Source organism: Haematobia irritans, chromosome 3, assembly GCF_050003625.1.
Source record: "Haematobia irritans isolate KBUSLIRL chromosome 3, ASM5000362v1, whole genome shotgun sequence".
Lineage (NCBI taxonomy): Eukaryota > Metazoa > Arthropoda > Insecta > Diptera > Muscidae > Haematobia > Haematobia irritans.
In genome coordinates, this window is record NC_134399.1 from 56,964,177 (window position 1) to 56,977,899 (window position 13,723).

The following is a 13,723-nucleotide window of genomic DNA, read 5'->3' on the forward strand; positions in this document are numbered from 1 at the left end:
ATATAAATAAATTTGTGTAGATGTTATAAACTAAAGTATATAAAAACTTTTTTGACGCTTTTGGTATGTGTGCTCTTTAGTGGCATTCTGTATTTCTTCCCGATAATCAATCGCAATTACAATTGAATACAGAATCCCACTACTGTGTTATGCGCTTTACAGAATATCAGTTATTCCGGACGGAATGTCTGTGTTTCTAAACAATCTTAAAGTGTGTCCAATCGATACGACAATTCGTTGGTGACTAAATAATCGGTGAATTTGTTATCGATCCCATAAACATACAGCAGTATCGATTATTCCTTCGGACTTAACTTATAATGTGGCCAATATATGGGATATATTCGACACGACCACTGTCCTCCGGATAAACTTATAATCTGCAAGGCGCATACATGCGTTGCGTAGATATGGACCTGTTTAGACGCTTCGTACATATTTTATAGAATAGAGACATCGGCAACTCTGGTGAACATAAACATTTGTGCAAATTTTGTTGTTGCTTTTGGAAAAATTTTTAAACTGTTAAAAACAAACAAAATATACAGCCTGGAAAAATGAATGACGGGACAACAACAAAGGACCCGATGAGGGAAACGCTTAAGAAGTTAATACATCATTCGAAGTAAGTTGTTGGTTCTGATATAAGGAACATATGGCACTCCTAAAATTTGCAATTAGAATTGATTAGGTTTAGGTGTGGTAGATTTGGATTAAAAACCCCGCGTTAAAATTACGACGGTTCAAAAGTCTAAAAATAAAATTCATCTCTTGTTTTGGAATTGTTTTTCAACAGCGCTACGTTCAGTGCAGATGATGTGCTAAGAGAGTTTCGCATTACAAAGGAAAAGCGTAACAATCGAAAGTTGCTCAAAATATTGGAAGTTATATCAAAACATCAACCTAATCAGACAGAAAATTTGTTAGAAGCTGCTAAATCGTTGGAAAAGTATGATCATATGGAAAATGAAAGTTTCGTTGAAACCTTATTCTTTGGTTGTTTCCATATATTACAGGAAAGACCCTTTCTACTGTTTAATGAAGTTCCTGAATTTTTATTCAGATACCAACATTATGCATGTCACACGCAGGCGAGATTCCACAACTGCGGTAACGAAAACAATGTTTGATGGTAGCACACCGGATCGAGTTTCTGAGGTATTGTTCACAAACGAATTCGTAACATAACCTTTCAAAAGCATTATATTCTCGAATTTCTCACCTAATTTGTTTTACAGATCAAGGAAAGAGTAGTGCAAGCTGCGACTGGTGGTTTAAGTCGAGCAGCTCAAAATAACAATTCCGCCATAAGTACCGGGCTGTTATGTGCACCAGCTTTAACAACAAATTTGCCTACGTTTGGCCCCACACTATTTCCGCCCTCAAAGAGCAATTTACGTTCAGGCTCATTATGGGAGTTTCATAACATCGACAATATGCAGTTTCAACAAAACAATATTGCTGCAATTCCCATAGCCAGTCAAGAAAATTTGTTGTTGTATGATCTAATCTATTGCTTGACCGGTATGCGGGGGTCCTATATAACGCCGGAAATGGATTCATATCGTGAGGGATCTCAGTCACTATCAATGAAATTCAAAATATCCGATCAAATCCATACGTCTTTGAGGGATATTGCTCAGGAAATTTTACCACTGGCATCACATTACACCTGCATCCAACAATTCATACAAAAAGCAACTTTCTCCAATTGCAGTCAAGTTCTACAGGCTTTCAGTGAAGCTTTAAATAACCTCATCCATGATTACTATGTGAGTATATTTAATAAAAATATTCGACCTGTTTTTTCTTCTTTATTTTGTATCATATAATACTACATATAAAAATAAACAAAATAGATTTTTTGATAAATATTTATTGTAAGGGCTCTCAGTACATTTATCTCAATTAATTTAGTAATATATCACTTTTCAGAATACGATGTTTTTAATAATATATATGCAAATATACTAATGATAATCATTATTTCGCAAATCATCTTCAATATTATTTTATAAAAGATATTTGTCAGGAAACTAAAAACTTATCCGCATATTTAGAATCCATACATATTTGTTTCTATTGATTGCTTTTGTTTCACATGCATCTCTTGTGTATATAATCATTTCGAATTATACGTCATTATTTGGAATTAAGCTGCAAGCAATGCACATTATTTGCTCGTCTATAAAGATTGTAAAACATGTGATGTCATTTATGTTTCGTATAAATCCTTTATTATCACGAATTTTTTATCTGTTTTAGAATGTATTATTTATTTATTATTTATTTACTTTATTCACTCGCATTCTACAAGATATACAAAATCTTTTAAATTACAGTATGTGATTAATGTTGGTACGATTTACAATTTCGAATCATTTAAAGTTACAATTACAAATCAACAATTATAATTACAAATCACAGCAAATATAGAAATATTTAATTTTATCATAATCATGAAAAACAAAAAAAATGAAACAAACATGCAGCAAAAGCGACAGATAGTATAATGAAAATAGTGTGTATAGGTTAGTATTAGTGTTAGGCAGAAAAATGTCCATATAAGGCATTCTTGAATGTATTAGCATTGCCAATAAATTGGATCGATGCAGGTAAAGAGTTCCATAGGCGAACGGCGTTGAATAAGAAGTGCCATTCAGATACTAGTAGCTGATGTTGTTGTGGACTAATTAAAATTCTTCTGGTGGATCTCCCAAAGCGTAATTTATCATAAAGATATTTTGGTTCTTTGGTATAGATAATCTTTTGCAGCAAAATTAACATTCTGATGTTTAATAGTTGCGCAAATTCTACACCATAAAGACATTTAGTGTAAGCAGCACAACAATCAAAGCGTTTGATACCGTACACCATAAGCGTAGGAAGGCCTCTGGGGAGGGGGCTTAGACCCCCCAGAAAAATTTTAGCCCCCCCCCCCCCAGAATTTGAAAACCTATTTACGATTTTACATTTTTATAAAAATTAAACAAGTATATACTTGTACAACGCACAAAATTCCGCTAAAGACTTTCATGCACAATCGAATTACTTGGGTTGTGGTAGAAGTCTGATATTTATGAAATAAAGCTGTGGTTGAACTTATGATCTAGTTGAATAAAAAATAGTAATTGATAACACTAGGTCACAAATAACAAAATTTTCTCTGTTATATGTTTCTAGCATACTTTTTCCCATTGATTTTGACCTACTAAACACGAAAATGAGTTTTAAAAAATTTTCTGTCGATTGGTTTTCGAGATACAAATTTTTGAACTTTTTTTTTAATTTTTGGAGGTACACTTACAATTTTGAGCATATCTTTCGTCTTCTTTGACCTATTTGATCCTACTTCTACTCAAATTAAAGAAAATTGAGCCGTCTACAACTCATTCTCAGAAAATTTTCAAATCGGGTAAGTAGGTTCAAATCGGCTTAAAAAGGTTAAAATACGGCGTTTTTTATTAAAAATGTGGCAGAAAAAACCATATAAAAATTCATATAAAATATAAAACACGATGCTAACAGCAATTTTGGTTTTTTACGTATAGCTGAAATTTTTACAAAGAAAATAAGCCCTTAACAAAATCTAACAACAAATAGCGAAATATAATTTTTTTGATAAAAGACCGAAAAGACCAAATCAACGCCAAAAAAAAATGAGTAAAAACAAAGATATAACTGTACATTTTATGCCATGTGGAAAACAGCGTTGATGCGTTGATTTGGTCTTTTCGGTATTTTACCAAAAAAATATAAGTCCGCTATTTGTTGCTAGATTTTGTTAAGTAAGGGCTTATTTTCTTTGTAAAAATCTCAGCTATACGTAAAAAAATTGCTATTAGCATCGTGTTTTAAATTTTATATGAATTTTTATATGGTTTTTTCTGCCACATTTTTACTAAAAAAACGCCGTTTTTTAACCTTTTTAAGCCGCCAACATCCAAACTACTAACCCGATTTGAAAATTTTCTGAGAATGAGTTGTAGACGGCTCAATTTTCTTTAATTTGACTAGAAGTAGGATCAAATAGGTCAAAGAAGACGAAGGATATGCTCAAAATTGTAAGTGTACCTCCAAAAATTAAAAAAAAGTTCAAAAATTTGTATCTCGAAAACCAATCGACAGAAAATTTTTTAAAACTCATTTTCGTGTTTAGTAGGTCAAAATCAATGGGAAAAAGTATGCTAGAACCAATTCACAAAACGACTGTTGGCTAGTGTAATAAAACTATTTTTCATAAATGAATATCTTAATAATGCTGCAAAAAAGCGTCGCCAAAAAAAGAAGTGAAAACGTTCTTTTTGGGTCTGGAAGTGGTACAAAATTGGCGGAGAAGCGATGTATGTAATATGAACTTGTCATAGAACGAATGTCCACCGTTTCAACAACCGTTGCAATGAATTTGCATCACTTCTTAAGGTGTGATCCAAATTCAGTGTTTTGAATGTGAATTAAAAATTTTGTGATATTTTCCCAAATAAATAATTTTTATACTTTTTTTATGATTTTTAATGCATTCTAACGCTTGTTTGAAACGTTTTTTTTTTTCAAATATTATCGATTTTTCTATAATGGATTTAGCATTTTTGTGGCAAAATTTGAAGAATTTGTTCCATTTTATTTATTCTTACTCTTTTTTTAAACTATTGAAAAAAGAAAACAAAAAATTACGCATTAAAATATAAAAAAATGAAGTCAAAAACTTACTGTGTAGTTAAAATAGTTAACTTCTTTGTGAAGACATTTTTGGAAGTGTTTTTAATGTTGTGCCTTTAGAACAACTCCCACTTTAATATGGGTTTGTCATTGACGGAGTAAACTTACATTTTAGGACGCGTCTTGGACTCATCCCAAAGGACACGTCCTGGGACAATTTAGCAGGACCATAAACAGGTCCTCAGGAACCAGTCTCGGACAAACTCTTAGAAATCTCTTTCAATTTGGGCTCCTAATCGAACCCGAAATGAAAAAAAAACTTTTGAAATATGTCGAACAAAAGGTTATTCTCATAATTTTATTTCACTAAATGTGAAAATTGCAACTAACTGGAGCACAGGTACCAGTTCTGTGATAGGTCCGTCAGTGGCAATTTGCACCAATGTCCCGTAGGATACTTTTATTGTCGAGTTATTTTGATGTCTATTTTTTATTCAATTTTATGAAATAAAACTTTAGTTGAACCTATAAGTTCAGTCTATAAAGTTTTAGCTAGGGGGGCTATAGCCCCCCCCTAGGAAAATTGTCTAGCTACGCTAATGCCGTACACATATCTAACGATTGCATTGTATGCTGTTTCAAGGCGACGTTTACTAAAAGCATCAGCACTGCCAAACAGTTCACTGCCATAAAGGATTATTGGCATTAAATACGTTTTTGCAAGCAGTATGCGGATGTGCATTGGTGTGAAATATTGTGTTTGATAAAGAGTACGGAGCATACCAAAAATTTTCCCAGCAGTGGTGCAAACATGATCTTCCCAAGTTAATGAGGAATTAAAAATGATTCCCAGATTCTTTGACTTATGGTTTCATTACCAACTTTAACAGGTAGATCAGACGAAACGACGTGTGTACGATTGCTCATGATTAATAGTTTTGATTTATTTGGATTAATATGTAGACTGTTTTCTGTAGCCCATTCATGTATGTTCAGTAGATCCAAATTTAATTTGTCGATTCCATCTGTTAACTCAGATTTTTTACAACTCAAGTAGATTTGCACATCATCAGCATATATATGAATTTTTGAAAACTTTAGACAGCTCGGAAGATCATTTATATAAAGGCAAAAAAGGAGAGGGCCCAATATCGATCCTTGGGGTACACCATTAGTAACAGTTAAAGGTCTGGATATTGTACCATTAATTTCCACAGCCTGTGTTCGTTGCCGCAAATAGGATGAAATTAGTGAGATAGCAGCTGTTGAAAAATTAAAGAAGTATTTCAGTTTCGTACACAGTATCTCGTGGCTCACACAGTCGAACGCTTTAGAGTGGTCCAATAACGTGAGACAGCTGACAAGTCCATCATCTATTGAACAACAGATATCATCCGCAACATCAACCAACGCTGTGGCGAAACTGTGTTTTGGCCTGAAGCCCGATTGTTTGCTATATATTTAGTTATGGTTTTGTATGTGCTCAGAGGTCTGAATGTGTATAATTCTTTCAAATGCCTTTGAAAGATAAGGCAATATAGATATGGGCGATGTTCTGTACCATCAACATTCTTAGGAAATGTATATTTTCTTAGATAAAAAATAAAACAAAGTGTGCAATTTTTGTTGTAGTTGAATCCGAATTAAAATCAAATTTCGTCCAATGTAGTACACATTTCGCAATTTTCGGCATCTTACGTCCCTTTCTTATGAAAATTTGATTGGTTTATAAGATGTATTAATACTCAAAAAAATAGTCGGAAATAATAATTGTTATACGTTTGGTAGGTGAGTCAAATTATTGTGAACGTACCATCCGGAAAAGAAACCTCCCACGACAGACCACGGCTATTTGTGTCCTATCTATAATAAAGGGTTACATTACATGTATTATCTTTCCGTTTTCCCAGCTAGCCGACTCACTCTCAGTTCACTCTAGACGCACACCGCCTTATAAATTAACAATAACTTTGGAATGACACTATAATTTGGGTGAACATACAATGAGGTAAAAAGTAGCGCAACACCAAAATAACATATCTTTTGCGAAATTAATTCGCTCTTAATCAGGAAAACTGAGATATTAGAATCAATATACAGTAGTTTCTGAATATAGTGAGCGCCCGCTATAGTGGGCACCTGGTTAAAGTGAACTCGATTTTATTTATACGCAGTACTCTAAACAACGAAACATCATAAATCTCCAAATAGTGAACAAAATGTTGATACCAAATTCATGTAGAAACGGAAGATAGTTTCGTGAGGACTCGAGCCTAAATTTTGTCTCTTCCTCAGTGTTCCTCATAGATTTGGACAATGTATCCAAACCAATGAAATGATGAAGATGGTTCACATTCACATTGATCTACCACCCAATTTTATTATCTGAGTAATTAGAAGTAAACGTTCATTGATAAATGAATACATGGTAATCGAACTCCCATTTTCATTTCTCGAGCATTTAGAGATCACATCCAGAGAATGAAGCCGCCGATTTTAGCCGCCGCCAACCAGTTTCTTCCAGCCGAAGCCGCCGCCAAATATATCGACTCATCTCGACTCATAATTAGCCGCCAAGTAATCAAAAATATTGATTTAAATCAGAAAAATTTATTAATAATTGTTGTATTTTTTGTTAAAATGTTTAACTTTCAACCCAAAAACCATCAGTATCATGTTTCTATAATAAAGGGTGATTTGTTAAGAGCTTGATAACTTTTTTTTTAAAAAAAACGCATAAAATTTGCAAAATCTCATCGGTTCTTTATTTGAAACGTTAGATTGGTCCATGACATTTACTTTTTGAAGATAATTTCATTTAAATGTTGACCGCGGCTGCGTCTTAGGTGGTCCATTCGGAAAGTCCAATTTTGGGCAACTTTTTCGAGCATTTCGGCCGGAATAGCCCGAATTTCTTCGGAAATGTTGTCTTCCAAAGCTGGAATAGTTGCTGGCTTATTTCTGTAGACTTTAGACTTGACGTAGCCCCACAAAAAATAGTCTAAAGGCGTCAAATCGCATGATCTTGGTGGCCAACTTACCGGTCCATTTCTTGAGATGAATTGTTCTCCGAAGTTTTCCCTCAAAATGGCCATAGAATCGCGAGCTGTGTGGCATGTAGCGCCATCTTGTTGAAACCACATGTCAACCAAGTTCAGTTCTTCCATTTTTGGCAACAAAAAGTTTGTTAGCATCGAACGATAGCGATCGCCATTCACCGTAACGTTGCGTCCAACAGCATCTTTGAAAAAATACGGTCCAATGATTCCACCAGCGTACAAACCACACCAAACAGTGCATTTTTCGGGATGCATGGGCAGTTCTTGAACGGCTTCTGGTTGCTCTTCACTCCAAATGCGGCAATTTTGCTTATTTACGTAGCCATTCAACCAGAAATGAGCCTCATCGCTGAACAAAATTTGTCGATAAAAAAGCGGATTTTCTGCCAACTTTTCTAGGGCCCATTCACTGAAAATTCGACGTTGTGGCTCGTTAGTAAGTCTATTCATGATGAAATGTCAAAGCATACTGAGCATCTTTCTCTTTGACACCATGTCTGAAATCCCACGTGATCTGTCGAATACTAATGCATGAAAATCCTAACCTCAAAAGAATCACCCTTTAGCTTTGCAACCATTTAGCTCAGAAAATGTAAATGAAATGAAAATTTGATTGTAAGTTTGGTTGTACAACTAATCTCATTACCATTCGGATTATTTCAAATCGATTTTATAATGGATAATTGTCCGCCGCCGAATAGACGAATTTATATCGGCTTAGCCATCAAGCCGCCGCCGCCGGAGGCAAAAAATAAGTGTCAGCCGCCGCCGGCAAAAATGGGTCGGCTTCATTCTCTGATCACATCCCTCTTGGTTTTATTTCTCGAAATCTTGATCTTATATCAGTCCGCAACAGCGTTGCCAATTTAGCTTTTTTCCCGCTAGATTTGGCTTTTTTTGAAGACGTTTAGCGGGGAAAAATGCATTTAGCTTTTACCTTTTTTTCTGGCTTTTTTTCATGACCTTTTTAGCTATTTTTGGCTTTTTTTATTTTCGACATGTTTCTATTGAAATATGGATAAATCGGCGTTTTTATCTAAGCTTTGCTGCAAGTATAAGGGTTTCCACATATTTCAAAGCTCAGTTGAAACATTAATAATGAGTCCAGCCATTATGCGAGCATTTTTGTAGCAAATACACCTTGTTGTAAAGTTTTTTCATTATAAAGGGTGATTCTTTTGAGGTTAGGATTTTCATGCATTAGTATTTGACAGATCACGTGGGATTTCAGACATGGTGTCAAAGAGAAAGATGCTCAGTATGCTTTGACATTTCATCATGAATAGACTTACTAACGAGCAACGCTTGCAAATCATTGAATTTTATTACCAAAATCAGTGTTCGGTTCATTTCATCATTGAATTTTATTACCAAAATCAGGGTTCGGTTCATTTCTGGTTGAATGGCTACGTAAATAAGCAAAATTGCCGCATTTGGAGTGAAGAGCAACCAGAAGCCGTTCAAGAACTGCCCATGCATCCCGAAAAATGCACTGTTTGGTGTGGTTTGTACGCTGGTGGAATCATTGGACCGTATTTTTTCAAAGATGCTGTTGGACGCAACGTTACGGTGAATGGCGATCGCTATCGTTCGATGCTAACAAACTTTTTGTTGCCAAAAATGGAAGAACTGAACTTGGTTGACATGTGGTTTCAACAAGATGGCGCTACATGCCACACAGCTCGCGATTCTATGGCCATTTTGAGGGAAAACTTCGGAGAACAATTCATCTCAAGAAATGGACCGGTAAGTTGGCCACCAAGATCATGCGATTTGACGCCTTTAGACTATTTTTTGTGGGGCTACGTCAAGTCTAAAGTCTACAGAAATAAGCCAGCAACTATTCCAGCTTTGGAAGACAACATTTCCGAAGAAATTCGGGCTATTCCGGCCGAAATGCTCGAAAAAGTTGCCCAAAATTGGACTTTCCGAATGGACCACCTAAGACGCAGCCGCGGTCAACATTTAAATGAAATTATCTTCAAAAAGTAAATGTCATGGACCAATCTAACGTTTCAAATAAAGAACCGATGAGATTTTGCAAATTTTATGCGTTTTTTTTTTAAAAAAGTTATCAAGCTCTTAACAAATCACCCTTTATACATAAAAGTTATCGTAAACTTTAAATCTACTATTACAAATTTGTTAGATAAACTGTCAGTAAATTATTGGGAATATTATCATTTGACTAGTTTATCCTTTTTATGTTATTATAATATTCTAAAGTTATTACGATATTACTAAATTAAAATAGTAGATGTGAATAGCTTTGTGCACTGAAAAAATATTGTCGTCTCCTTAAAATACGAACGCGAATTTTGGTTGTAATAGCATTTGTGAATTTCTTTTATATAAACTGTTTTCCTTGTCCAAAAGACGATAAAGTCGTTTTGTCGTTATAATTAAGTGATTCAACTTAAAATGGGTATGTTTTCATGAAAGAAGGAAGAATTAATGAAATAGTCTTTAAATGTGAGGAGTTTTTGCATCTTAACCACAAACCAAAATAGCGTTCAAAAATAGAAGATGTTTTTCAACACTTTATTTTAAAAACGTATATATACAATAATTTCTACTTGAAGTCGAGTCTGAATTTGGAAATTTAAGTTGGCGTTAGCACGTTTTTAAAGCACTTTGATAGCTCATGAAGAAAAGGAAAATGTTCTTACTGGGAAATGTAAACTATAGGTATTTTCTACAATTTAAATAAAAGTAATGTATTTCGAATTTTTCACAATTTCAAATCCAAACTAAAATTTTATTTAAAAAAATTACAAATCATTTTTTTACCAAATCCAAAGCATGCTTAGATCATTTAATATTTTAAAATAACAAGTAAATAAAATAGAGGTGTTGGGAAGGTAGCTCCCACAAAACGAAGGACTTCCAGTAAAAAATTTGTGATAGTAATCAAAATGTATCGAATACGCAAACAGAGCTAATATGCCTTAGATATTGTTACAGTCTCACAGAAGTGGAATTAAAATGAAAATAATATCCATTGTAAGTGAAATAAAGCCTTTAAGTTTGTTAAATTTCAATCAAAAATTTGACTTTTGATACCAAAAAATTTAGCTTTTTTTCTAGCTATTTTTTTTTAGCATTTTTTAGCTATTTTTTTTGGGCAAATCTAGCGGTTTTTGGTGAAACAATTCTGGCAACGCTGGTCCGCAAGCTGGTATGACATACATATATTTTTTTGGAATTTTTATATTATTACTGATTTTCTACAGTAGATCCTCTTACTTTATTTTTTCATAACAATTTGTCAACACTTTATTGGTGGTTTTTGTAAGTAATTTAAAATTAAATTGAGGATTTTTCAGGACGAAAACGTCCCAATTTAGGTATAAGATCCAGAAAAATACTAATAACACAGCTTAACAACTATTACACTAGTTTACACTGAAAATGTACACTTCCTGAGAGGTGACTTTTTTAATGTGTTTTTATCTGCTGAATTCGAACAAGAAGGTTAAAATTTTTTTGTGGAGCTGCTTTTGAGATATACCGTAATTTTTAATTTTTCGTCATTTTTCACTACACACAAAAAATTATCACCAAAATTTTTTCAATTAAACACTTAACATAATTGAATTTGGAAACGGATTCAATTAATATGTTAGTTGATTCAATTAATTATTTAATCAAATCCGAATAAAAACCAATTAAAAAAATTATTGATATTTGTTACGTTTCCAATTAAAATATTAATTGATTCAATAAATTTGTTAATCAATTCGGAAATAATTTTCAATTACAAACGTAATTGAAAATGTTTCCGTTTCCAATTACACATGTGATTGATCCAATCACCTTTGTGATTGAAATTGAATAATTTTGAGCAGTGGAAAGAGCGATAAGAGAACAAGAGAATGGGTATTTATTCAACAATGTATGATGGAGAGATCAGTCTGTGGAAGTAACTCGTAACGAACGGTTGGATTTTTGCTTTTCGCGTAAATTGAAAATTGGCGATTGGCGACATTCAAAATGTGTGCATAAATATTTTGAACGCAACGACAAATCATAGCAAAAGGTTGAAATAAATAAAGTGTCCAATAACAAATGGCTACGTGGTAAAGGTTTGAAAAAATATATGAGAGAACGCATTTGAAATTACCTGTGTTTGTATTTTGTGGTATTGTAAAAATGGAAAACAATCTACGTTTATTGAAGGTAAGAAATTGTGAAATGTGAAATACCGTTTTCCATTGAAGCCTGTTTACATTAAACGGACTAAAATAATATATTTTTTATTAATTTCTTTTAGTGACCAATTTTATTTCGTGAAATTGACCAATCAATCCCATCAACTCCATCATTTTATCAAATATATAAGAATATAAGAATATGTTTGCAATCAAAAGGTGGGTACCGTATTGATCTTTAAAAATTATAATTTTTTTTTACTCCTAGTTTTCTTAAAACCAAGAGCGGTATGGGTTTGTTGGAAGATTCCCCTTGAAGTTGCGAAGTTGCTGCCTTTTGCAGTTTGAACCCAAGTAGAGAGCAGTATATCAGATATATAAACTAATAAGCTGAATTATGTAATGGTAAAAAAGTTCTTTCTTTTGGATTTAAAAATATGAAAAATATCCTAAAATAATAAAAATATGTATTTTCCATTTATATTTTTTTCTATTTCCAGAATTTGCAAAGTATCATCAATATAATACCAAATATTACATTGCGTTCCCATTATTTTTGTCTTTGATTGGTTCAAATTTTAATAGACGATTTCAATGTGTGGAAATTTTGGAAATGAATTGTTACTAAAATTAAATTACTAAAATTACCTTAATACACCTTTTTATGCTAAACGAGTACAACTGCAAAAGTAGATTATAAATCTTCAACCTGGAACTAAGAATTGAACTTGATATTCGATGCAGGTAATGTTTAACAAAATTAACTTTTAATTGAATAAAATTAAATTCGAATTACCCCCATTTATTTTCATAAAGCTCCGTTAGTGTTCCGTTAACTAACCAACTTCTAAACCGTATTATGGACGAAGCTGTCATCTTGCCTTTATATTCCATAGGCCAGTTAGGAAATTAACTGACGAAAAATTTTCAGTTAAAGTTAACCGAGGAGAAGATATTTGCAATTTACTTTCTGTTAACTGGCAGTTAAAGCATAACGGAGCTACATGAAAATGGCCGTTATTCTGTTTACTTTCGGAAAAACTAGTTTAGATTACAGGCTGCTGATTTATTGGAAATCTAGGCGCATCTACATATTAGAAGGAACATGCTGACATGGATATTATGATAAGGAAGATAATGATTTATATAGTTTATTTTTTCACCCTATAGTTGTTATTGATAGTAATTGTATGTGTAAGTTATGTTAGAACAAAACACAAATGACAAGAACCAAATTTATTTGTCTATTGCATAATTCAAAAAATAATAAAATATTAAATATGTTTTATAAGAAACACATATTTTCTTTTATTTCAAATAAAACTAAATACGATTTTGGGGGCGCAATATATTATTTTTTGATTGAAATTTATAGCCAATTTCAATTAATTATTTAATTGAATGAATCAAATAGTTGATTGATTTTTGTCGCGAAATTAATTAAAATTTTAATTGATCCAATTAAAACTGTGATTGAATTTTATGTTAAAAATCAATCACGCTTTTAATTGATTCAATCACACAATTCATTCCGTGACAAAAGTCAATTAAATTTTTAATTGAAAATCGTGTTGGTTTTCAATCAAAATGGCTGATTGATATCATTTTCGTGATTGAAGACATTTCAATTAAAAAAAACGATTGAAACCGCGATTTTCGTGATTGAAAAAAAATTGTGTGTTGATAAATCATATCTCGAGCTAGAGATGTCCGATTATAACGTTGTTGATACTTAAATGCAAGGTATTGAGATGACAAACAAAGTGGATCTGTGATAAGTTAAGTGTTTCAAAATATATCGATGAAAATATGGCGCTTTTCAAAAAACAAAAATATATGTTTCACAGTGACTCT

The 13,723-nt window shown here is 32.7% G+C and overlaps 1 protein-coding gene and 1 long non-coding RNA gene across 4 annotated transcripts in view; both read left to right on the forward strand.

Annotated features, from left to right (window-relative positions):
- Nucleotides 1–469: 469 nt before the first annotated feature.
- Grip84 (Gamma-tubulin ring protein 84) overlaps nt 470–13,723 on the forward strand; it is a 47,063-nt gene continuing 33,809 nt past the window's right edge. Inside the window, exons 1-4 of one of the 3 annotated variants that reach the window (XM_075299435.1) lie at nt 470–625; nt 797–949; nt 1,017–1,158; nt 1,239–1,772. In XM_075299435.1, coding sequence (XP_075155550.1) covers nt 558–625; nt 797–949; nt 1,017–1,158; nt 1,239–1,772 — 897 coding nt within the window. In that variant the 5' untranslated portion in view covers nt 470–557. The other 2 variants (XM_075299436.1, XM_075299437.1) reach the window with 2 other exon arrangements.
- LOC142228907 (uncharacterized) lies at nt 12,374–13,164 on the forward strand. The gene is made up of 2 exons (XR_012720281.1): nt 12,374–12,613; nt 12,686–13,164. It is a non-coding gene; the product is annotated as an uncharacterized LOC142228907 (long non-coding RNA).